Raw genomic sequence first — 26,959 nt, forward strand, 5'->3', positions numbered from 1 at the left:
CAGTATTTTATTTTACATGTAGCATGTAGTATACATGTCTGTGGCGTAGAATTAATGTAAGATTAATGTTGCAGAGTTCCATTGAAGTTGTCCACCCCAACAAGGTATGTTAAATATTTAACACGTTGAATTCTTGGCATTTATTTTTTTAAATTAATTAATTCCATGAGTCCAAACTTTTTTTTTCTGAATTTCATTTTTATTACTGCACATATAGAATACATACACACTAATTCATAAATTTTGTTTATAATTTTCTAAGTCTGCTGCTGCTTTTGGTTTGCTGTACAATACATGCCTCCCCATCATACACAATATGTTAAACATTGATTTTTTCCTTATGTTTTTTTTTGCTTTTATATTTTATGGCCACATCTATTGTAGTGTGCTTATTTTATAGTTTTTATAGTTTTTATTTCGTACCTTTAGCAGCTGAAAGAGCAAGCAATTATTTCACACTGAATTTCCTAATAACCTCAAAGAAAGTAAAACGTCGAAATGTGAATATACAAATTGTTTTGAAAATTGCCTGAAATGGAAAACTTGCTTTTTTTGGAACCAAAACTGTATGCAGAATTGAATTGATTTTTCTTTATTTATTTGTAACTGGTTGCACTGACTGTACTTTGATTATTTCCTGCTTTGCTCTATTATGCCGACAACAGCATTGCCTAATACTTTTTTGAACTTTCTGGGTTTCGGTTTGGTTTTTTTTATTGAATACACACATATCCATATGCCTGGCATTGTTGGAACATATAGCCGCCTCTATCTGCGTTACATACCGTACTGTACTTGCATCGCCATTCCAATTTGGGATACATATCTAATAAGTTTTTGTTTAGCTTCATAGCTCTATGCTCTGGGTTCACTTCCCTGTCATCTTCGCTCAGTTTTCTCATCGAATTATATATTTTTGAGTTAACGATATGTTTGGTATACAAACTTTATAATACCCTGGCTAAATTTTTGGGGATAGTTTAGAACAGCGCTGAGCACTTGGCCGACTCTTGGGCCATGTCAAGCGTGGGGAACACGACGGGCATTGGAAAGGAAAGGAAAAGCTTGTTGCCACACAGTGGGGATACAATACATGCAACGGGTGGACACAAAAACTGAAACCAAATGACCTGGCGAATTATAAAAGAAGAAAGCCTCGGGAAAATGTGCGTGTGTGTAGGATTAGACACCGAAAGCTGTTTCTGGTTGAAAAAAGGAGATACCATATTGCAAGTAAAGACGTGTTCAGAAATCGAATTCTGGTTTGAGTTTGACTTGAGATAGATTTTGGCACTCTTTCTCCCATTCCGAGGCCTTTTTTGCAGTGTTTTCTATTTCAGAACACGACTTTTACAGTTGAATATTCGTGTGTTTGGTTTGTGGCACATTCAAAAGATAGTTTTAGATAGTACATTTCATAGTTAATTACATTTGTTTTTCCTTCAATCTCTCACACTCATGCACACAGGCTCTAGCACGCCGATACGCTAACACATTCACACAAATAGAACCTAGCCACGTACACACATGCATACATATACACACACACACATAGATAGATAGACCTGATAGCTAACTAAAATCTGTACTAAGCCTCACAATTCTACTCTACTGGCCCAGCTTCGCCGGACTGAGCACCAATTCCGGCTCACATTTGCTCGATGTGGATGCCGCAGATGTAGATGTCAATGCGGTAGGCGGCGCAAGGAGCTGGCTGCCACGCCCCCTTGTCGATGCTGCTGTGCTTGCGGATGACGGGTGTGATTTGTTTTCCGTGCTAAATGACGACGTGGACATGGCCATGCTCGACGACGACGCCGATGCCGGCCGCATCGCCGTTGGCTGCATTAAGCTCAGACTCAGACTCGCGGTGTGCGTGGTGGTGGTGGTGGTGGTGGGGCCGCCAGCCTCCGGCACCTGGCCAGGAATACTGGCCATAGTCGTGGCCATTGTCGGTGGCGCCGGCAGCGGCAGCAGGCTGATCGTTGTGGTGGTGGGCGGCATTGCCGCGTAGGCGGATGCGGCTGATGGACCCACTTTGCTGACGGGCATTGCGTAGGTTGACGTACTCATGGACATGCCAAGGGGTCCGCGGACCGTCGCTGACGCGGAATAGGTGTGCGGCAGGGCGGGGGGTAGATCATAGCTCGTTGGATGAGACTGCGAGGTGGGCAGCCGTGAGCTGGTGGGCGTTGTCTTGGGCGTGGCGCCCGTCGAGATGCCCGGCCGCGTGGCTTGACTGGAGGTGAATGATACACTGTTGTTGGTTTTGAGTCTGGGTATGGCTCCCGTGCTGCAGCTGCTTGGCAATGGGACAGGGGCAGGCGCTGAGGCAGGAACTGAAACTGGAACTGCCTCCGTGGCAACATTGGTGGCATCTATCAGGGAGGTTTCCTCTACAGCGACCGTCCCATCCAGAGAATCTTTGACCGTTGACGAAGAGGATAGCGATTGCGACTTGCTGACTTGCTCTTGTTTCACCTGCTGCTGCTGTGGCTGCTGTCGCTGCTGTTGCAGGGCCACTCTCTGCCGCACCAGCTTACTGTCGGGCTTCTCGTCCACGGTGCTCAGAGTCGTCCCCCTCGCTGCTTTTGTTGGTATTGTTGCCTCTTTGGTGGTACTACTCGTTACGGCAGTCGTGTCTGTTGTTGTTGTTGTTGTTGTTGTTGTTGTTGTACGTTTGGCAATCTGCCGCTGCTGCCTGGCCTTTTCCTCCTGCTCCTCCTCACTCATCTCGCAGGCACTGAGCGCCGTCTGCAGCTTCGTCATTTCCAGTGGGGCATCTGCTAGGAAGATTCAGTTAGGCCTTTCAATATATATCTAAAAGAGGGTTTTATACTCCTACCGCCACTGTCCGGCTCGTTGATGATGGGCACCACTCGATTTATGGCCTGCTTCTGTTCGTTTTGCATGAACAGCGATGTGGTGGCTATCTGGCGCAGTGCCTCCATTCCCTCATTGAGCATTTTGCTCTGGCTGCGCTTGTGTGCTATGGGATATTTGGGCTGCAATTTTGCATCTTTAAGAAGTGAATTCAATCATGTCTGGAAGAGGTTAAACGCACCTGAACACTAGGTCCACGGGCAATGGATACCCTCTTGCTCTCGTTTCTGAGCAGCGATGTTGTGTGATCCGCATCGATCTTGTTGCCGTTTTTCTTGCGAGTCTTCTTACTGGATGAGATGCAGTGCGATGGACAGATGCAGAAGAGGATGCGTAAAATGCAACAGATCAGGCCCAATCCTAAAGGGATAAAAAACTGTTAGCAGGAATACAAAAGGAGAAAAGGAGTCAACTGCCTATGAGGGAGGGCCCTATAAGTCTTAGTTCCACAGTTTTGAAGCCCTTCTCGCCCGTTCCAACGAATGCTATGACCAGTCCCAGCGCCACAGTACCCAGTCCCACGTAGAGGAAGGCATTCGCAAAGGTGCTGGGACCGCGCAGAACGCCCAGGAAATCTTCATCGTCCGAGGAGCCACCCAAAGAGGCATCCTGAATCTGTCAACGAAAATTGGTATTTTAGTAATGGGTAGAACAATTTTGGGGAAAATGTAAATAAGGTTTTGTAGAATTATTAAATACTATTTGGTATGGCCCTTGAGTTGGTTGAGATCAGAGTATTTCGAATGTTTAGGGGGGGGCTATTAAAATCGCAGCTAAGATAAAAATGTACCCGCTTTTCTCTTCTATGTAGTTTGTTTTGCTGCGCCAGCTAGCGGAGAATGCGCTGAACATTGAGAAAGTAGTGTGTGAGTGTGACAGGGAAGGAAGAGTTAGCAGAGTGAGAGGGATATAGTTGGATAGCCATCGAGATCGACGCTCGGCACATGTACACAGCACACACAGGCGTTGGATTGGGTTTGGTTTGGGTCAAGCTCTACGTGATGGATGGGACTTACTCGGTTGCGCTTCACCCAGCGTCGGGATAGGGTGGCCTGCTGCTGCTGCTGATCCTGAACACTGCAGCGTCGGCCGCGCTCCAACCAGGCGGCACGTCCCTGGGCGCACTTTGGTGGCCGTGATGGAGATCGAGAGACAACGAGATATCACGTCAACGACGACAGCACACACACAGTGGTTGCAGTTGCAGTAGCGGTAGCGGTTTGTTTTGGAGTAGTGGTTGGTGGTGGTCATGGTGGTGTTAGGGCAGATGCATAGAAAATATATACAGTTTCAGTGATTAGTTGGGCTGTGTGAGATCGGCTCTCGCTTGTGGGTTTTTTTTTGGGATAGGGGGAATACATATAAAGAACTTGGTTTTTTGGTTTTTTTTTGGTATTCAAAAGCATACAAATTACAACTCATCACAATAGGAACGTCTAATGCAAAAGCAATCAAATTTCGATATCAAATTTTCACTTGGAATCGTCATCAATTACAACATCGATTTGATTTAGTATAACTGGGAGCCAATTGATAGTTCTTTTCGATTATTATAAGGCAAAAACACACACGGAGGAAAACAGTTAACATTTAGGATTGAAAACATAAAACAACAATTAATGTAAGTATAGAGACGTAAAGAGAGGAGGGGAGATAGAAAGAGCTTGGAAAAGTGGAACATCAAATGATAAACAAAGATAAACACTTAGACGGTTGAGACGGGGAGCAGCACACGGCAAGACACATGTCATTGTGTAATTGTATATTCTATAACGTAAATTAAAGGATAGTATTTATAGCTTTAAATCTTCATGCCTCTGCGGTAAGACTTAAACATCAAAGCGCACCAAAACGTTGAGGGTTCCACTGCAAACTAAACTCCAGCTCATGTCGGCCCGGCCATGCAGATACATACATAAGCATATCAATCAAATAATACCCACAAAATAAGAATAAATCTTAAACAAGAAATTGGTCAAAGAGCCGCCCCAGAAAAGCTATTAGTTAAATTGATATAAAAAGTTTAAATAATCATTAATATAATAATTTCGGCATTGAAGCTTTGAACCCCCTATAAGCACTTGAAGGTCTCAATAATTGTTTAATTGTTTGTTTAATGAATAATTCCAAATGCAGACATCTCGTCGTATACGTAATAGTCCTGAATACCCTTGCATTTTGTTTGCCTTTTTAAAGTAAACTTCTATCACACAACTTGCCGCAAGGCAAACAAACAAAAGTCAATGTCGCTTCAGCTTACACACCCACACAGGTACACCGATACACTTACACACACACACACACCGAGAATTACATGCACGTGCAGTTGGCAACATGTAGACATCCTAATGAGTGACTCGACTCTATTCGGTTCGATTCGAGCTTGGGAGGCAGCATGGGGCAGGTGGGAGTCGCGGCTACAAACAAGCGACTGGCTACTAAGCCAGCTACTAAATATGCTGCGTGTCAGTAATAAGGCAAATAAAACGACAGAGAGGGAGAGAGAGAGAGAGTGTCCTATATACCGAGTCGAAGGGAAACCAAGAGACTATATAGTTTGAGTATATACATATGTGTGTATGTATATATGTATGTATGCACTAGGTATGTATGGATGGACTATATGTAAAGCCACGTTTTCTGTTTTCGTTTGCTTTTCGTGTGCAAAATCGCAGTCACACAAAGAGAGCAGAAGGGAAGGTGCAGGAGAGGAACAGAACTGGCAAAAGGGAGTATCGATCGGCTGCTCCAAATAACTGTTACAGTAACTGTAACTGTTGTCCTGCCCTTGACTTAATGTAGGTGTAATCAACAATTTGCGACGGTGATTGACGAACGGCGAGGAGACGAGACGAGACCCCACTGAAGGGCAGCGAAGAGGCCAGAGAGAGTCAACGCCAAACGCACGTACGCAAAAGGAGCGGCCCCCTTGAGAAAAGGCTTTCAAAATATTCTGTTCCCGACCCCCACCTGACGGTCAGATATACTATAAGTGTGTGTGTGTGTGGGTGTCTGTGCCACGGCGAAAATTATACAATAATTCATCCATAGAGAGTTTGCAAATGATTCATATTGCACACATGAATGTAAGTATGTACATAGATATGCATGTATTTGTTGCGGCACGTGGCTCATTGAAAGTTTTCAGCAAATATTTGCCATTTAATTCGATCGGGCCAACACGCACACGCCATGTGTTCATTAAACTTTCACCTTTTGGCATTGTTCAATATTTGGCAAAGTCAACTTTCAATCATCGAAGAACAAGAAGAAGAGCCCATATCTATGGCCGCCCATTCACAGTGGCAGGTTTGCTATTTATAGCCAATGTACTGTGTGTGGCAGACCCTTCCTTGCTCAAACTCTTGCTAACAAGCAAGCCGAAGCTCACGCAATGCGAGCGAATAAAGTCCAACAAAAATATAGGCGTCGAAAATTCCTTTCTTTCTAGCCCTGTGCATGGAAGGCATGGAGGCGACAAAACGCTAATGAACCGCGCACACGGAAGCCACTGCCATTTCCTCCTCTTCTCCGACAGAAACAAAGCTAATTTTTATGTGTTTTTTACGGAGCCTAATGGTAAATCGAAATACGCTAAAAAGTCAGCAGAAAAAAACAGTAGGTAGGATTTTAGCTTAGCTAAATGACAGCCGCCACCTGGATCGAGCGGACGTCCGCGGAGCCAAGAGCTGAAGAGAGCCGATCTATGACAGCCGCCAATCATGCGCAAAATCAAGAGGGAGAGAGAGCGACAATCGCGATGCACACGTAGAAGAACGAAAGAGAGTAGCTGAATGAAAGTGGGAAAACTAAGAGAGGGGCAACGAAGACAAGTTCTGATGAGAGTGGGCCTGGTGGCAGCGGGGAAGTCTCTACGGAAATGTGAAGCGGGTCAAGCCAAGGAGAACAGCAGCAAAAATATAGAAAGCAATAACAGCGCGCTGCTGCGACAAGAAGAGTGGAAAAAGGTTAGAAGCAAATTTATGCTTTTTTCAGCAGATAAACTTTGGTATTCCGTAATTTGTCTTCTTCTCAAATTAATCTCCAATTAAGTATGCACAAGACGCAATAATGTGCTTATAATTAATGATAATTGTAGAGCGCACAACTCATTCTTGAGCTTGCTGTTTTTTTTTTCTATTCTGATTGCGTCCATTGATTTCGGCATCCATTGTGTAATAATAAATTGTTTCGCTGCAATTGCCTGCCGGCGCCGGAAATTAACATGTACTCGACGAGTCCCCAGTGGCGACCAGGAAGTACGGAGCATTTAATGACAGCAATTTATTTGGGCTTATTGATTTTATATTTCTGATTGTTTGTTGTTTATTCAAGTGCCCGACGGGCTGTTAATTTGTGGTAAATTCTCCCATTATATGTGGAAACAATTAACGTGTTGTAAGCAATGATTGGGTAGACTTAATATTACTCTTCAGTTGTGTCCCAGGCACAGAATCATCTATCCTCAGTACTATGCAAATTTTGGCAATTAAAAAAAATATATCCGTAAATCACTTGTGCTGTTTGCGATTCAATTAAATATACTTTTTGTTTCGCCTTCGAGCATCTTGCCACCAACAGTCCAACATGTATCAGTCCATCTTTAGGAAACTGAAAACAAATCTGTAGAACTCTTTGTGCAGTCGCAATCATCCTCAGCAGACACATCTGGAGAGGCAGGCGTCGACAGTGTGCAATTTTATTATGCAGCTGCTGGCGAGCCAACGGCTCTGGCTGAGCTGCGCAGAATCAAGTGCAAAATGCACTTGAAAAATCAACGCCTAGGGGCTGAGTGTGACGAGGGAAGAGGGAATCCTGTACTGCCTGCCAAGATGCTTGGACAGGTGGGCCGAGCGCCAAACAACGTGGCTGGGAAAAAAGTGCCCAGACCAATGAAAAATGCATAGGCGAAGCAGCCGCAGCTGGAGCTCACACACGACCAAGTCGTAAAGAAGGAAAGAAAAGCTAATGCTCTGCTGTGGTTAGACAATTCAGCAGCAGCCAACGGAGATTCAGGGACACAGCCACAGAAACAGCGATAGAGGAGGCGGAATGGGGAACGGGCATAGACATCGAGACAGTGACATTACAGGCAATTTCACTAAATGACACTGTGAGACCGACGTTCGCCCTTCCTTTCGATGTGTTGATGTTTCTTTTGTTTCTTGCCACTGTCCTGAAGCCCGGAGGCACAGAGGCTCAAGGTGCTCAATCGGTTGGGTTCTCAATGTGAGAGTCTCGAAACTGGCACATGGCCAGGGCCATACGACGAATGTGGAACAGCTTTGCAGCACTTTTTTGGTACACAAATCAGCATTAAACGTTCCAGCCTCAGACCAGCACCAAGAAACAGTTCATTAGGACAAACAATGCCCCGGGCTTTCCTCCACTTTGGTCACTTCAAAGCAACCACAGAGTGAAAACCCAATCAAAGGGCAGAAAAGTCAGAGTAAAGTCCCGGCTTTTAAAGGTGTTTCAATATAAAATTCAAAAGGGATTTCGGAACATTATTTAAGATTTGTATGCGTAGAATAATGGGAAATTTAATAAATAATTTAAGATTTGAAGAAATTATTGACCTGGAATTAGAAGAGTGTTAATCGATAAAAGATTATCTACATATGTCATACAAAATGCTCTAACCAATTAGTCACAAGAGTAATAAACCTTCTGCGTCCTTGAAATATTTAACATAAAAGAAAAATACCTCAGAATTTTCATGAAAAGTTTACAAAGCTTTACAACGATTGAGTCTCTTGTTTTCACACATTTTCCGTCACTTGTGTATTGATTTGTTTGCTTTCGATCTCTTATCGCACATTTAATCGAAATTTAGCTTGATTTAAAATTCAATTCACGTGAAACGCATAAATCGATGTGAACACATGCAACACATGGACCTAGCCATACACGGCCCGCACACAGCCCACAATCTAGACAAACGAAATTCCCAAATTCAAGGACCAGGAAACCCAAGCAGAGAAATCTGCTTGGGTGGCCAGCAAAACAATTTAAAGGCAAAGCCACAAAGAAAAGTGGCGAAGTTTCCCAAACGGAACTCGAGGAAGATAAAAAAAAGTTGGCCTTTAAGAGCAGATTGTGTAATGAAATCAGACCAGCTGGGATGTGGGTTGGGTTTTGGGAAGCGGGCTACAGGGCTATAGGGCTACAGCGCTGCAGCGGCCATGGCACCGCAAATTAAAGTCGTTTTGTGGCTAAATGCGAACTGGTGTGTGCGTATGTGTTAGTGTGTGTCTTTGTGTGTATGTTTCAGTGAATATATGCACGGGTTTTGTGGGACTTCAAACGGAAGCAGACATTTCTTTTAGCTTTTCGTTTTTTGCAGCAGGATTTCCGGCCATGAAATGTAAACGGAGTTTTCCCAGTTTCTTCTCTTTGTTTGCCTAATGAAAATGTCAAACGGTCGGCCATAGTCCAGACATAATTGAATGCATATATATGTATGCATGTCGCTACGTTATGAAAAACTCAAGGAAACTCTGAAAAACCGTTAGCGTGTGCAGTCAACAGAAGCCATCGATCAGGTTCTGCTCCGCGCTCAATTTCACATTTGGCGACGACACTATAAATCAAGCCAAGTGTGGCAGAGCGCGTTGCAGCTCTCAAGAATATGCTACATAATTTGTTCGCAATAAAATTCTTAAAGTGCTGCGCCAAGCACAGCACAGACCAGACCCGACCAGACCCTGGGACGGACCGACCCACCCGAGACTCGACAGCTCTCAGGCGGAAAACAATGAGCAAACGGCGTTGGGAGAGGGAAGGAAAATGTATGTCGCTGGTTTTTGGTTCCATTCGATTGCATTTCATTGGATTGCAAAGTTTTGCCTTTCCTGAGCTCTTACTCGCCTTCCTTTTGCTCTTTGCTGTTGTTTTTGGCCGCCAGAGAGGAAATAGTCTATGGCAGCTGAAACTTTTTGGCCACAAATGGCAGTAAGTCAAGTTGACAGAAGCAGCCAAGTCTAAGTAGAGCTTCTCAAGTGCACACACGAGTATGAGTACCGGCCAACATTTTTTCCAAGGCTTTCTTTCATTAGCCACCCGCCCAAAAATTGATTAACACCAGAAATGGGTTTCAGAATGCAATACCGTTTACTTACACTGGCCTCGTCTTGGCTAAGCTTACCACACGAATAAATACAGGTTGCGAGCGAGAAGAATCACATCGAAAAGTTGTAGGGGGGATAAGTGATTCGAATAGTGTTTCGATGGAAGACTGGAGCTTGGGTATATACAGTGTCAGGCCTGAATTTGTAGGGTTTTTTTTTTTATACCATTCTGTTATTGAGCAGTTAATGAACGCAATCCTTCAGCAGTCAATACGATTTATCCCTATGTTACCTATAACTTTATTCATATTCTAAGAAACTTTGCCAAGGCCATAAACCATTAAATACTTGAACAGAAACTTATAGGTAGATAGAAATGTAGAGAGTATTAGTAGTAAGTATACTTAGGCATTGTGTGGGTTAGTCAATAAAACGCATTGTTGCAGTGCACATTTTATGGATAAAATACTTTGGTAACGGGCTCACTTATGTATGTACGAGTATGTGCTTTTTGTTAAGTCCGTAATTGGCTTGTAGGATACCAAAAGCATAGGTGTTTGTTGTTTTTTTAGTTTGCATAAAAATGGCTTAATACGCAGCCAGTTGGCAACCCATCTGCCGACGCTGCGGAAATTTGAATATAAATGTCATGCAATTGCTTTCTGGCCCACATTTGCGAGTAAAAACCAAAGCCAACAAAGGGAAATCAAATGAAATAAATTTAAATGGATTTCTTGTTTATAATTAAGCGCATGCTAGCAATGCACAGACTGCAAGATATAGACTGAAAAACAGTCAGAACTGAGCGTAAGAGAGATAGAAAGAGCATATTAGAGCGAGACCGACAAGACCATTAAAATGCACGCAGTGGAACAACATTTGTTTTCATTTCACACAGAGATATATGCATAGAGAGAGGGGGAGAAAATAGAGGGACATAGAAATAGAAGGAGAGACAAGTATATATAGAAAAATAGAGGATATATAAATATAAGTTATATATATGTATATGGCGAGCAGGGCAATGCAAGCATGCAAGGAAAAATGTTGAAAATTATAAAATAGCATTGTTTGGTTTCAAATTCCATTTTCTTTACGAGTGGTACAGATACATAGTAGATAGTAGTACTGGTATGTCCCAATAAGCTGGTATTCAATATGGCGCGCACACATACACACACACACACACACACACTCTCTATTGCACGCACAGATGGAGCCACACTCGTACATAAAATACAGTTACATATGCATATACATAGATGTAAGTATAAGCTACTAAACCTAGCACGCTACTAAGTTTTTAGTCACACAGAGCACGGGCCACAGCACAGACAGAGAGACAGTGATACACAGACAGAGAGAGAGCGAGAGAGAGAGAGAGAAAAAGACAGTTATATTGTATATAGAGAGAGAGAGAGAAGGCATTGTGGTTAGACTGTTAGACACCAATATATAGGAAATTAATTGGCAAATTTGTGTGGTTCACAATAACGTTGATCCTTAAATTTAGACTGTACCTAATTGTCTGTACGATTTGGCAATGTATTTCAGACTTAGCAAGCGTTGCATACTTTTGGGCGCTTTTTTCGGGTGGGTGAGAGAGAAGGAGCATGATAAATTGATGTCGCGCACCTGCGTTTAAAAGAAATCAACAGTAATCGTGTCATAAGGTGTACGTGTGTGTTTTTGGTGTTTGTGTCATTATTTTTGAGAATTTTTTAGTGCGTGCTTCGCATTGTGTAAGAAAAAGTAGAGGAGAAGTAGAGGAAACCATAAGCAAATCGTGTCGTATTGTGTGTGTTTGTGTGAAAACGAGGGAAATCCTATAGTTTGCCCCAAATCAACATGTGTGCATATGTATGTATGTTTAAAGCAAATATTGAAGCTCAGGCGAGAATTGTTCCAGGAAAAGTGCCATATTTGTTCAAGATTGATAACAAAATATAGAAAAGAAAACAATGAAATCAAGAGAAATGTGTCAGGATAGTCTATCCTATCCGTTTCAACGAAATTAGTATAGTTTGTTCCCGTCGTCTATAATAAATTTGATATATATATTTCTTTGATTATGCAAAAGTGTGATGGAATGCGCTGAATTGGCTTGGTTTGGCGGGGCTTGGTTCTCTCATTGTTGGGTTATCTTTTTTGTTTTTGGTTGGTTTCTGTCATTGAATGATTGGTTATTATTGGTTGGGTGTTTTGGCCGGCATAGCTGGATTCAAAGGCTTTCTAAACTACATAAAAAACAGTTCCTTATATCGTATTTATATAATGTATTTGTTAGATAGATAGCACGCCAACTCCGACTTACCCAGACCGCTGCAAAGGTATTTTTTTATATTTATTATGACTTATAGAGAGCCCAGAACTAAAGGAACAACAATTCTTCCCCCCATAAAAGCCTTTCAACTACGGATATGCGTTCACGTAAACGCTTTTCAGTATTCAATTCAATTCTCTTTGCTGAATTTTCATGCTTTGGTTTGGGTTGGTATTCCCTGGTTGTTTCTGGATTTTGTTTTAGTTTTCAGCGCTTGCTTCAACATGTGAATGTTCCACAAAAAAATGGTTTCGGGCCGAAATTAAAATATGCATTTAAAATTGAGGCAAAGTTTTCGCTTTGGCAGCCGACACGACTCGAATCGGTTGGTATTGTCAAAGTGAAAATTTGTTTCGTTTTTCAGTTTGCCGTTTTTGTAAAACATTCAATTTGAATTTTTTTCTTTTTATGTTTTTTTTTGTACATATTGGATGTTTGCAAAGCGCTTTTTCGTTTTTTTTTGTTTTTGGGTTTCGTGATTGGTTTGACTTTGTGGAACAAATTTCGCAATTGAATCAAGTTGAGCTCCTAGATCGAAAACGGGAATGAGAGGCAAGTAAGCTTTACAGAATCTTTTGGGAAAACTTGATACCATTATTGTTATTATTATATATTAATGTTGGTTGCTTGAGTGTTTTGTTTGGCGTTTGTTAATTGTTTTTGTTTTTTTGTTTTGGCTGTTGGTGGTTTGTTTTTGGTTGTTAGTAAATGTTGCATACTTTCTTTTGGTTGATCGTTTGATTGGTTCATGTGGTTGTTGTTCTTTTTCTTTGTTTTGTTTGATGACTACAAATGAAGGTTGAAGCTAACAAAATGAACTAAGAACTAGCTGAATTAATGACTTATTGATTTACTGAGAGAGAGAGAGAATGATAGAGAAAGGGAGCGAGAGAGAAGGAGCGCGCACAAAATGTTTTTCGAATGTAAATTTAGTTTGCCAAACTTGTTGAGTTTTCGAATAGATTTATGCTAATCATTACGCCGATGTTATGTTAATTAGGCTGTCCTCAATTTGCATGGGCAAATAATTACGTTAATTTGTGGCGAAATATCCGAAACAGAAGGCCATTTCATAAATATGTATGTATATGTATGTATGTATTTCAATCTTGTTAAAACTTCTACGAGTACGGGAACGGGTACTTTTTGTGAGTGTTCCTTCTCCATGTTCATGGATAAATGGCAATGAGGGGTTCTTTGTTCACATGTTGCTCAAGTTTAACTGGCAGTTCTTGCAGTACAGTCTGCAAAAAAACGGCAGGGAACGGGTCGTCCAAATCAAGGCAATGAAAATGCTTGTAAATATTCAATGCAATTTGGACGGTAGGAACCTTTTCCTTTGCGGGGCCCTGCTTTGCAGTTAATAAAATATTTAAAATATTTCATTGGTTTCGGCATAATGCTCAATGCTGGGCTGGACTGAGGGGACTAACACACACCAATGCACACCAAGAAAAATATTTTTAATATTTCATGTGCAAATGCGTAGGGGATGTAGCGGAAAATTTAATGAACCAAGGCAAGTATTTCAAATAAAAAAACAAAAATCACGAAATTTCAGAGTTTGGGAAAAAATACATTTAAAGAGACAGAGAGAGAGAGACAGACAGATGGGTTGAGAGTGAGAAATAGAGAAAGGAGTAGGTGGATGTTGTGGTTGGGGAATAGGGAGATCAAATGCAAAGCAAGATAATTATTTACAAGCATTTTCATTGTACTTTCAAGTTACAACCAACTGCAAGACGGCAACGTAAGCGGCACAACGTAATTGCATGGCGGCAATCACGCAGGTGATCATTACGTTACACATACACAAAGAAACACGTGAGACAGTTGCACGTGATTAACGATAGAACGGAAGGATTTTGTTTTTTGTTTTTTGTTTTTTGGTTTTAGTTTTTATTTTGGTTTTGGGTTCGATTTGAAAATGAGTGTTTACGAAATGGAACTTTTGGCACTTACTTCCGGCGGTGGCGGCGGCGGCGGTGGAGGCGCCGGTGGCGTTGTCACGTATGTGTTTTTCTAGTTACGCAAATGGCAGGCGTTTTGGATAACGCATTACGCAATAGCATCGATAGAGGCAAAAATCGAAAATCAAAAACGTAAGATATATAAAACAGATGTGAACTCTTACGCAATACGTGTACTTGTGATGTGTTACGTGAAAAGTATGGGACTATTCGTACTATTTTTAGAAAGCGGAAGTGGCAGTGTTGGGAAATATTGTTAGAGGAATGACAGTGACAGATTTGTGTGGTACTAGTGAGTGTTTGTAAAGAGACTTATATTCGGTTGATGCTTGGATCCTAAGATTAGCTACAGATCCATGAATCAACTTTTGAAATTGGAAAATCATAATGTACGTATGTATGCATGTGTGAGTAGTGTTGGTTAGCTTTTACAGTGTAGGATGTGTTAGGAAATCATAAAGTGGCTGATGTGCTTTTTATTTGTTATGTAGGTAGTTTGTATTTGATTTTCATAGCTCGTTTTTGTTTGGTTAAATTTAAATCTGAGTTAGATAGGGTTTAGTGGTATAGTTAGAAGCACTTTGCTGGGTTAGATACTCTTGAGTACTAATCGACTAGTTTGATAGGGTGCAGCGTGTGTGTGGGTGGAAGGGGAGAGCGCTCTAGATGTTTGTATAGCGGGTGAAGAACTACACACGTCTTTTATTATATTGAGTCTTATTTAGGCTTTACATGGAGTTAAAGCGAGTGCAGAATCGGCGAAAGTGTTGGGTGGTGGGGTGGGGTGTAGCTTGAGGTGTGGTTAGAAGGGGTTCGGTGGGTTTACTTTGAGTGGTGGAGGGGTCGGTGCAGTTGTTCAAGAGATAGAGAGTTATACAGGTTAAAGCTGTTATAGAGAGTTACATATAGAGTTTGGATAGAGACAGAAATAGAGGCAGAGAGCGCTACACAGAGATAGATAGATAGATAGACAGAGATATAGATAGAGAGAGGGAGTGGTATAGTTGGTCAGATAGTAGTAGTAGTAGTAGTAGTAGTAGAGCAAAAAGCACTATAAGTTGCTGAGATTTGAATAGAGGTGGTTTTAAGCTAATTGTACAGCGCATTTAGTTTTGGCTGGCAGAGCTCTTAGTCTTGAAATATATATATATGTATCTATGGTATAACTTCTACTGAGTTAATATTAAGTATTCGTTCCAAAGCGGCTCTACATTTTCTATATATTTTCGGGTAAGAGTTTGGTGGGCACACGCTAGTTTAACTGCAAGATCAAGTAAATAGTTTGAGAAAAAATTGAATTCTATTATGTAAAACCTAGCATCGAGTTGCCACACTACTTAAGGAATGCGTATGCTCAGTTGGTTATTTAGTCTGGGCTGGAATGGGCTGGGCTGGGGGCTTTGTTAAAACAAAATCAGTAGAGGTAGAGTGTGTGTCTTGGGCTCGGAACTGGGGAGATACAAATATAGTAGAGAAGAAGGGGAGTAGAGAGGGAGTTAGCTGGAGAGACAGAAAAATAGATCGGAAAGATAGTCTGATGGTGGGGTAATCTTGGGTTGGGCTAGGGTTGGATAATTAAGGGCTGGAAATTAGAATTTCATTTTAGCTGATGATTTTCATTTGACGACTTTTTAGGGTATTGCGCTCATTGCTTTCAGTTTTTTGTTTGGTACTTTAGTACTCTGGGGAAGAGGTGGGACTGAGATTATACTTTTGCTTGCTGAATTTAAGTATATCATTTCTTTGATTTTGAGTACTTCGGTTCAGAAAGAGAGAGAGAGATATTGAGAGAATGTGGTATAGATTTAATTAGGTATTTGGTTTGGTATTTTATATTATTACCCATGACTCAGGTGGATAACGAGGAAATGGAGCTATTTCTTTAGTTGCTACATTACTAGGCAACTCAAGTCTTCCACCTAATTTTCGTAGCTTTCTTCTTCTCGCCACCCGAGATTTCGATCTTAGCATCAATGCGGCCTGCATCTTGTTGTTGTTTTTTTTTTTACTTTTTTACGGTTTTTGTTCTTTTTTTAAGCTTGTTAAAGCTCGGTTGTTCGGTTATATGGTAACGGTAGCGGTAATGGCAACAGTAACAGTTGCGTTAACAGTTACGGTTACGTTAGAAGGAGTCAGTACGTCACGTTGCGTCACGTCTTGTTCTTGTCTTAGTTTGAATTGGGTGTGTTGAACCGTTCAAAATCAATGGATGACACAGGTTACGTTTAGGAGCTTAATTACGACAAAACTAAACGTATGTCACGTAAGTCGGTCGACTGCATCCGAAACGTTCGAAACGTTCTGTTCGGTTACTCTCTACGACAGGAACGTAACGTTCGAGGACGTAATGAGCGCTCGTTAGATAGGCACAAAGAGGAGGAGTATAGAAATAGAAGCAAAGAGTAATTTTTTTAAAATATTTTGTGTGTTGTAGTTGTAGTTCTTGTTGTTGTTGCTGTTGTGGTTTTAAAACTGCGTCAGCGGTGGGGCTGGCGCAGCTGAGTGGCGGGCTGAGGATGGGCTGCGTTGATCGCCAGTGGTCGGCTGTAGCTCCGTTACGTCGTTGTCGTTGATGTTTGACGATTGACGCTGACGCTGACTGGCACTGACGTTGTCCGGAACCGGAAGCAGCTTTTCCAACGATGATGCTTCTGACTGCGTTGACACCTGCGACGACGTCTCGTTCGGCGACGCTGTTGGGACCGCGACTGCAGCTGCTGCGACTTTTTTTGACGTAAGAGCGCGCGCGTAACTCGCAACTGGCGACACATAAACACGATCTACTACTATATGAACTCTATGTCTATGGCAATGACTGTTCGTTGATTGTGGGTCTTTGGGTTTGAGTTTGAGTTGAGTGGTGGCTTCTTTTGGTCTATCGTTACGCGGCGTAACGTAACGCCGTGCTATGCCGTGCCGCTACGTAGCGTTTACGTCACGCAGCATTGTGTTCGTTGGCGATTTCATTTTCGTTTGAATCTTGGCATTGTAAGCTATAAACATTTATTAATATCTATAAATTGACCGTTGCCGTTAGCGTTGGCGTAACGTTAACGTAAGCGCACTATGACGTAAGCGTATATAGATATTTCTCCTCGTCTTAGCCTTAGTCTTAGTCTATGCATTGCCTTCGCCTATGTTATTTGTCTACTGCTGCACGTAGAAAAGTTCTCTAGTTCAGCTATGTACTTATTGGGTTAATAATTTTTTGATGTTATCTTAACCCTAGTTGTTAACGTAAGTGGCTACGTAGTTGTTTATTTTAGGTTATAATGAGAAGGCAATGTCGTTGTCGAGTTTTATTGTTGATGTAACTTGAATGTTCGTAGGTTAGATCACATTTGGTGCGTTTGCTTTTGGGTTTTTATAAAGTAGAAAAAATATTTAAAGCTTTCTGTTGTTGCACTGCACTGTAATTATTATTTCTATCGTTAGGTATACAAAATTCGAATCCAGAAACTCTATTCATCTTGATTTCGTTTCCGCTGTTTTCGTTTTCCTTAAATTTGAGAACTTTGCTTGGATCTGATTGTTGTTTTATTTGCATTATTTGCTAATTTTTCATATCACATTGGTTGCGGTTACTATTGGGTTTCTACAATCATTTAATAACGTTGTCTCTGTACTCTGCTGCTCCATTTGCTGCTAGATTTATTAAAATTATAATTATGTTCACTTTTTTTTGAGGCCGAAAAATTGAATTTTTTTGTTATGTTAAACTCAAATTTGTCTAAATATTCTTATGGAGCTGGTGAAGATTTTATTAATTTACTCAGACAGCCGTGGGCTTTTTTTTATGCATAGATCCACCAAACAATGAGAGTTCAACCCATAAAGCAAATTATTCATTCATGAAGATAACTTCTCTCGAGTGCATTCTGGCAAATCTTCGACTTGATTCAATTTCCCTTTGACTGAAAAGTTGAGACAAGTCGAGTGCAAAGTTTCCAGGCCGTTGCAAATCACTTGCAAAAATCTGGTGAGCAATGCAAACATGGAAAATATTTATGGCATATAAGCCATGTAGCTGCCCTGCAATGCCATAATTCAAATGGCAGAGCAGCACACCAGATGAAAGCCTTTGCCCACAAAGCGCACCATACAAGAACCAGAGGGAAGGCAGGGAGGCAGCAGCAGGGCGAACATTGCAGCACCACTGAGCTGCAGCTGGCGGAATTCATTTGCAAATGCAGTAGCAATCGGGGAAAGCCTTTGTTAGGCAAGTGGAACACACCGACCTAAGCAAAACTGGCAACTGCGAACCCAAAATTTCAATAATTCAACAGCTCAAAGCGGAAAAAGTCACTCGTTGAGCGATGCAGATGAAATTTTAATGAAATACAGATTCATGCAGAAACCACAAACGCACACAGATGAATACATGTCACATACATACACTAAGAGAAATTTGTAGTTTAGAAAATATAAATAATACTAAAAATATCCGCTAATCAGCTTTTAGTAATATAAATTTACGTATTTATTTTTCTTAAAAGACTTAAAACCAAGCCAATTCAAGAACTTATGGGATGTCGTATTTTTATGTGTGAGAATCCCACTGTAAAAGAGGGGGTGAGTAATTTATTTTCTTCATTCTGGTTAGAACAAAGATAGAAGTGATTTGTCGGGTAGTTTCGTTTGTACTGGGAGCTTCTCATTTGTTTTTCTCTTGGTGTACAGTGCAGTCTCAGGGTCGTTAATAGACAATAACATGGCACACACTGACACAGACACATATCCATACACTCAATCGCTGACATGTCTGACTCCCAGACTGACTGCGTGTAACGTCTAAAAGATTGCAACATTTTCGCAATTAAACGCACAGACACAGAGAGAGAGAGAGAGAGTTGGCACTGACTTTGTCTCGTTTGCTGTGTATCTATGTATGTATATGTCTGTATCTGTTTGCGGGGTTTTTACACATGTTGCTGCTTGGAAGCCAGTCGTCAGCAAAAGCAAAAGCAACAATGGCACGCTGACAACATAAGCGCATACAAGTAGGTACATATACTATGAAAATTAATTTGTGCGCCATGATTTTGCCAGAGAGTACAGCATGACGGGCTTTAAAACGAGGAGGGGAGGGAGGAGGCTGTTGGCAGTCAACAGCAAGAGTAGAGTGGAAATAATATATGATATTTAATGGTAAATTTCATTACCACTGAACGGCCCCATTCTCCTGTGAGAAATTGTCTTTTGGGTACCATGAATTTTATGGCCACTTGTGTCAAGTGCATTACATGGAAATTTATTCAGATCTGCGCATAAAGTTAAGTGGATATTCGAGAGATTTTATCCATGGGGTTTTCAATCAAATTAAATTTCATTATGATGCTCATATTCATTCAATTTATTTCACCCACTCGCCATTGTCCTCCTTTTGTGTCATTTCATATTTATTGATTAATTGTCAGGCTTCATGATGTAAGAAAATCAATCTACGAGGAAATTTTTTTTTAGCCGGACTTTTTTTTGCTTCATCTGATTTGCCGGTCCACTCAATTTCTCACCTCTAACCTTTCTTCGCTGGCAGTCTGCAGTCAATTATAGAAATATATATAAAAATTCTTTGCTTATGCAAACTCAACTTTCACATTTAGATGCCACTGGGGTTGCCTTCACGGGCTATGCTATGTGCTGCCAAATCCATAGCAGGTCAAAGGTAAAGTATGAAAATCATCCGCTGAAAAGCCACAGCAAAGTAGCCAACCAGATAACCTCAATCGACTGTTGCTCGGAGGAGCGAGCAGTAGCTCGGGTTAATTAATGTGAATGGCAGAGCACAGTGGGATCTCCACCTGACGGCAAACATTTTTGGCACAGCGCCCGTTGACTTGTTCACCTGCCAATGCGGTGCTGCCGTTGTGAACTGAGGTGCTCTCCATGGGCACCTTGTCTACAGGTAATTAAAGGCGAACGAGGCGCCCCTTGACGAAGAATTTGCATATGCCACATGCCGTGAGAAATGGCAACTGTCCTTGTTGAGAGTCATGTTATTTGATTGTCGACAGCAATCCAGTAGGCGGCTGTTTCTGTGTTTGTGTCATGGCGTGTATCTGAGTGAATATTCTACCAGCTTGTGTTCGTATGTGTGTTGTGTGTCTTGTTTGGTTTAACCTGTAAATTCAGCTGCGCCAACACACGTTAATTGAGCATAAGTTGTTGAGTTTTTCCAAGTTTTGCGGTCAATTTGCTGGCCATTGGAGCCTATTTATGCACAATTATTTTACCTCAATCAATAGCAAAATTAGCCATAAACTACCAAATATAAATCGATTGATCTGAAGTATTCCCCCTACTGGCGACTGCCGGGATTGTTTCCCCCATAAAACTGTCAAACGATTTGGGTGCTATGGAGTGCTGGGTGTAATTTGTGTCTTTTTAAATGATTTTTATTGTCGATGGCAGCGACAACAATCAAGTTTCTCTGCTGCACGCTGGCCAAAAATCGAAGATAAATGTTGGCTGAAGAGCAATAAGAAAGCAGACAAACCATCGTGCCAAAATCGAAAATGAATTTAAATGTGGCTTTGTAATAAACGAGAAGGGTTCCGTTCCTACTCTCTCTCGCTCTCAATGGCTTTCCCTGACCATGAATTATGCAACCACACATACATTAAGTAAATGTAGCCACCGCAAGGAATGCAATAAACAAGCCACAGTCATTGGATTTGTGCTTGGTGTTTTCTCGTTGTTCAAACAAGGATGATTATCGCTTAATTTGCTAGACAGGCTTGCCAGCAGGATACACTGAGTTACTGCAATTCCAATATGTCAGTTACAATTACGAAAAGAACCCGAAAACAAGTACGACATGCCTGGCAAACAATTACCAAGGCAGAAATAAGAATTGCAAAAACTGGAACAGAATGAACAGAATCCCCACTGATATGGACCCTGGGAAAAAGAGCAAGGACAGGCACAGGCACAGGGACAGGGAAAGGGAAGAAGGCGCCGGCCACGGGCGACAGTTTGAGTAATTATTGAGGCTGCATGCTGCAGTGGTAACAATCGCCAGAGCCGCACTTTTTGGCAGACATTTCGAGTAATTGAAAATTAAATTACAATGTGCCGAGGACAGGCCAGGCGAGAGGTTCATTGGAGATACAGAAAATGAAGGCATCTTGTTCATCTGAGCGTAATCGATTTGATTCATCAAACAAATAGCTATATATTTAATCACAATCGAACGGCCTAGAAGCGTTGATTGGACCAGAGAGCAGAGCGCTGATACGCAATCGACTGGCCGTGGGTCAGATTTGCGACTGAAACGTTTGCCTTTGTTCGATTCATTCTGTGATGAGTGCTAATTGGAACTGAAAATAGATTCTGTCCTATGCAGCTGTTGTAAAATCTATAAAATCTAACCTTGAAGCTGCAGATTAAATTCGGCACATATTAATGAGCATTCAAGAGGACAATAAAGCTCAAGAGCATTAAATGACCTTCAGAATAAGGGACTTATTTCGACGAGCAACAAATAGTCAACCAACTTGCTTACTTACAGCTTACTAAACCTTGATTTCCTTGCGCCCTTTAGTTGCATGTATAGTACAGTTGGCAATTAATGCTAATGCAGTTATTTATCTCAGTGTCGCCATTTTGCTTATTCATAAATTCACTGGCCCGTCCCCCTCAACATTTTGCACCTTTATTGCAATTTTTTTTTGCATTATAATTTCACGAGACGAGACAACAGCGGGGCTGTGGGTGTGGGGGTGGGCGTGGGTGGGCGAACAAAATGGTGATGAAGATGTTTTTTTTTGCATTTTTGGCTTCCGCCATTTTGCCGCATACTTTTTTCGCTATTTCCTTGCTAATTTACTAGCTGTTGTTTTTGTGAGCGGGGGTTCAAAACTACAGACTTGCACACAGACACAATCTTATACACTGACAACAGATACTTGTACACAGATCTATGGCTCTCTTAGTGATTCAAAGGGGATAGAGCAGAGGGATGAGCATCAGGATGAGACGAAGGAAATGGAAGTGACGCTGGCGTGGGTGCCTGCGAATATAATAAATTTCAGCCGCCATTCGCTTTTGCCTTTTGCTTTCCTCGTTTATGTAGTTTCTTGTTGCCCCTTTTGTTTTTTTACACCCAGTTCTCGAAGAGTACACAGGGTACTTAAAGTGGATGGATGTACCAGGCTGTCGGAACTGCCAGCTACACTAAAACGGGAAGCAGTGCTATTCAACTAGGCATTTCTAGGAGATACATAGATGCGCATGGATAAGGTGTATTGTTTCTTTGCAACTATGCAAGCAAATAATGGACAAACCTCTTTAAAGTTTAAAGCCATTATAGTTGATAGTTTTAACAGCGCAAAAAATAAAGTGATGCTTAATAAAATGAAGCTTAAAATCTCATTGGTAGCCAACATATTTAAAGGCAGAACCATGATAACCCTTATAAGTAGATAATTATCCAAGCTTAGGATGATGTGCTGCCTAATGGACATTACATAGTCGAGCCGGCCTTCCTACTCTTTTTTAAACATTTTTCGTGGACTTGAGTTTTTTTTATATTTTTTTGCCACTCGCTTCCGTCTTTACTGAAGCTTACAAAGATTTTCTTTTGTGCTGAAGTTTTGTTTAATTTCTGGTAGTTTTATATTATATTATATTTTTTGTAGATATTTCGTATATTTAGCGTGTTTCACTGCTTATGCAAGCCAAATAATTGCACAGGGCTAAGTTTTTTAATTTTCTGTCGCTCATTAAGTGTGCTCGTTAAGTGAGCCATGAGCCAGCGGCCTAGTGCCGAGTGCCGAGAGTTGAGAATCGAAAGTCGTGTGGCGGCTTAAAGGAGAGAAGCCTTAAAGTCGTTGCCGCCTCCACCTTGCACTTTTATGACACACATTCGGGGCCGCCATTAGCCTTTACACAACATTTGGCAAACGGCGCCAGGCTGGGCCGGTAAAGGTCTGCGGGGGCGCTCGATGCCTGCCAAGCTTTTCGGGCATCGCATTATCAGGCCGATACAAAGGCACATTATGCACTTCCGATTCTCGGATTGTTGTTATGCATACACTTGCCGTTATGGCATCGCCTCAAAACGGGGTTAGTAAGGGGCAGGGGGAAAGTTGCATGGACATATCGAGGAGTGAAGACTCCTGCCACTGTCCTTACAAGAGACATGACTACTGCGAGAGGGAGTACTTAGGGAGGAGTCGCAAACAATCTCAATAGAATGTTTTCAAAACTTTCTTTCAATTATGAAATCAATAATATTTTTTTACCCCCTCAAATTTATAAGAAGAAACTTCTTTTACGTTGATAAAAGATGGGAATTGAATAACTTTTAGATAAAAAAATACATTAAATATCCATTGCCCCTCAATGCTTGGTCAGACCAAGGGAGTCAATGCAGTCCATAATTCAAGAAAAGCCAAGAATTTATGACCAGTGACAAGCTATGTAATAATTATTAAAAAATATAAACATTTATAGATTTCGAATGAAGGTGGTGCCATCAAATCATAAGTAAAACGTTAGATAATAGATAACTTAGACATTGACTTGTGTTTATAGCTCGACTACCATTAACCCATTTACCGCAATTATGGGAAGCATCGCAATGACATTTAAATACCGAAACACTTAAAATACAACTACTCGGCATGCACAACACAAAGAGAAGAGGAGGAGACACATAAACAGACGGAGGGATCCATAGTGGGTTCTGATCAGGATCCGCCGGAAATTACCTCGAGGTGCTCGCACACACAGATGCCCTCCTCGCAGTAGGCGCAGATCTGCCACTTGCGTCCATTGCCGAGACCCTTGAACAGCAGCTGGGGCTCGTCGGTGAGCAGCGGCTCGTACTGGGTCTGCTGCACGCCCGTGCTGAACTGCAGCTCACGGAGCTGGCGCTTCAGGCCTCCGGTGACGCCGCCGTCGACGTCGCCCTCCTCGAAGGCATCGCTCCTACGCATGCGATAGACGCTGCACTTGCGCTCCAGCTGTCCGGGTGGCGGATGCATGGGCTCGTCCTCGTCGTAGGCATCACCGGCAGTGAGCGGTTGCCGCTCGGCAGCCGTTTCGGACACCTCCTCCTCTGGCCCGGGACGACGCAGCTTGGCCACGTGGCCCGGCGAGGCCATGGGCGTGGCCGGCGTTACAATGATGGCATCATGGTGGGGTACAAACATGGCTGCGGCGCCAGCCAACTCTACCTCTATCTCAGCCACGGCCGAGGCCGCTGCTGCGGCCGCCGAAGTGCTGGCTAAGGGAGGAGACGTAGGCGTGGCTGTCTCCAACGAGGTCACTGTCGTTTTAACGCCGACCACAGCCGATGGCAACGCCGCCATATCCATATCCATGTGCGAGGCCAGCGGCAGCGTGGCCGTGGCAGACTTGTGCAGCTGTCCAGCGGCCGCAGCAGCTGCCGCCGGATGGAACCCGGCACTGCTGCCAGAGTGCCGATGCACCAGTTTCGGTGAGACGCGTCCGTGCGACGAGGCGAACTGCTGGTAGGGAGTCTGCGGCGGTCCCGGCGTGGTGGCGACCGCGCCCAGCAGGTGGCTGTGGTGCAGATGGCTGTGCGCCTGCGCGTGGCCATGGGCCGCCGGCCCGTGGGAGTGAGCGTGCGGATGCGCGTGCGAGTGGGAGTGCATGCGCAGCTGGAGCACCGACTGGGTGTCGCCCTCGTCGATTGGCAGTAGAAGCTTCGATTGCGTCGTGTAGGTGGCGCTCAGTTTGCGGCCCATGGCCTGCGGGGCGCGCAGGTAGGTTGTCGGCAGCTGGTGGAACTGGCGCGACGCGCTGCGGGTGGGCGTGGAGGCACCGCCGGCAAGATCGCCGGCACCCAGCCCCACGGCCCCGGGCGCTTTCGGTGGATGTAGTTTCGCTTGTAGTATTCGGTTTTTCTTCTCCTGGCGCTGCTTCTGACGCGCTTGGCGCGACGCCAGCGAGGCGCCACCGGCAGCTGCATACATGGGAATTTTGGGAGATGGACAGACGGGTACAGAAGGACAGGACTAGGCTCTAGTGGTGTTGCACCACTAGTTACAAACTACGCTTAGTGTCGGCTCTGAGTTGGTTTAACATTCGGTTTTTCTTCGAGTGGCCTATATGTTTGTGTTTTGGTTTTTTTGTTCGGTCGCAACCAGTCTTTGGTCGCTTCTCTCTACTCTATAGCTGATATATATGTGTGTGTGTTTAATGTTGGACTTGAGCTCGGCCCAAACCTTGATCCGAGTCCACGTACAGCTAACCTTTAGTTGTCCCTCTTTTGATATTATCACCTCACTTTGCTGTTGCTCTTCATTGACAATCTACTCTGGATTCTGGCTGCCCTTTTCCCCTCTCTTTGCTTTCCTTTTGCAGATATTTCTAGTACTTTTCTTATTATATATAATCTGTAAATACTTTGTTTTTCCAACTCCTGATATAAAGCGGTTCGTAAATGAATTTCACAAAATTGATAGCAAAAAATTGGTTGGTTTTGTTTGGTTTGTTTCTCGTTTGTCGATCCCTGTAAAGATGACACTTGCTGTCGTACCGCGTTTGGATCCCCGTCTGGGAAGTAGTGTGGTGCCAATGTCTGGTGTGTTTTTGTGTCCTGTTTGACATAAATGATTGTACTCTGGATTACTGGCTTGCGCCTCAACCGAAGGGCATGCGAAACGGCTCAAAAAAAATTTGGTGAAACCATTAAAACATACAAATTATGTTGAACCTTAACTGAAAATATTGTTTCAACTTCAACTTAGGCTAGGGTTATCCAAAAGATATATGTTTTGTGCATATTCGCAGTGTTCACTTTTCCGTACCGTCTCTCTCCGTCTGTTTTGTATATCAAAAAATATGTTTCAAAAAATTTGTTATCGCTGTCTAGGTTTTCTTTTTTGTATTTTGTCTTTAGATTTATCTTTGGTTTTCAGTGTCTATTAAAATATGTTTCACAAATATTTCCACTCTCTGCTCTGCTTATAAACATTTAAAAAATATTCTCTGTCCACAATCAAATTGCATACTTTTGGGCGTATTGTCTGTGTGTGTTTCCATCAACAACATCGTTATCGTTATCCTCATAATCATCCTCAACATCAATATTAACTTAACTCATTTCTTTCCGTCCTCTTTGTAGCTGGATCTGTGTTTGGTTTGGATTGTTTATTCTCGGGCGTATAACAAAATAAATCGTGTATTTTTCAAGCTGCCTGGATTATTTGTACAATTTGCTATGCATATTTTTTCTCCGTTTCTCCTAACTAATGTCCTTTAGGGGGTATCAAAAAGCATATACTATACACACATATACACATATTAAATATTATTTCTTGTATTATTTTTTCGATTTTTTGTTTGTATGATTTCTTGCAGCTTTTTGATTTAGTTAAGCTTAGCACAGAAGCCCATGGAAGTGACCGAACTCTGTTGAATATTCTTGACTGTGTTTTTTTTTATAACATTTACAACTTTGACCAAACACACACACACATCAAGTAAATCAGGATATCATTTTTTCATGCTACATTTTTCGCGTCAACTTTTCTTCTGGTGAAAATGCCACTTGGACCTGGCTCACTGCACAACATTCTCGGTTAGTTTTCGACAGATAGGATTTATCTAAACTTAGATTAGAGACGGATTTACTGCAAGGAACACCATATATATGAACAACATATTATGCATAACGTTACTTAAGTTTAATGTACATATATCTGTTAGAAACAAATGTTACAATTTATTAACTAAGCAGC

General features: G+C 42.2%; 1 protein-coding gene and 1 pseudogene across 4 annotated transcripts; both read right to left on the reverse strand.

The window, feature by feature from the left end:
- Positions 1 to 354: 354 nt before the first annotated feature.
- On the reverse strand, positions 355 to 26,959 carry LOC117587616 (serine-rich adhesin for platelets). Of its 4 annotated transcripts, XM_034278473.1 has the most exons (7): positions 16,089 to 16,653; positions 14,239 to 14,298; positions 3,900 to 4,007; positions 3,300 to 3,498; positions 3,065 to 3,243; positions 2,846 to 3,005; positions 355 to 2,783 (listed from the first exon to the last, which is right to left on the reverse strand). In XM_034278473.1, exons 1-7 carry the CDS (start codon positions 16,230 to 16,232, stop codon positions 1,609 to 1,611), a joined length of 2,025 nt encoding a protein of 674 aa, XP_034134364.1. In that variant the 5' UTR covers positions 16,233 to 16,653; the 3' UTR covers positions 355 to 1,608. The 4 variants fall into 4 exon arrangements, 3 of the variants coding, with proteins under 3 accessions (XP_034134364.1, XP_034134363.1, XP_034134365.1); XM_034278472.1 differs by lacking the exons at positions 14,239 to 14,298; positions 16,089 to 16,653 and adding an exon at positions 23,960 to 26,959; XM_034278474.1 differs by lacking the exon at positions 14,239 to 14,298 and having other exon boundaries at positions 16,089 to 16,652.
- Positions 16,662 to 17,857, reverse strand: LOC117587618 (annotated as a pseudogene).

The sequence above is a fragment of the Drosophila guanche genome, unplaced genomic scaffold, assembly GCF_900245975.1.
Source record: "Drosophila guanche unplaced genomic scaffold, DGUA_6, whole genome shotgun sequence".
Taxonomy (NCBI): Eukaryota; Metazoa; Arthropoda; class Insecta; order Diptera; family Drosophilidae; genus Drosophila; species Drosophila guanche.

Coding starts and splice junctions, on each gene's coding strand:
- LOC117587616 (XM_034278472.1), bottom strand. CDS start 25,189: ATGTATGCAGCTGCCGGTGGCGCCTCGCTGGCGTCGCGCCAAGCGCGT. Junction 4,008..23,959: donor GTGTGTGCGAGCACCTCGAG/GTAATTTCCGGC, acceptor CGGCCACCAAAG/TGCGCCCAGGGACGTGCCGC. Junction 3,006..3,064: donor CCCGTGGACCTAGTGTTCAG/GTGCGTTTAACC, acceptor GCAAAATTGCAG/CCCAAATATCCCATAGCACA.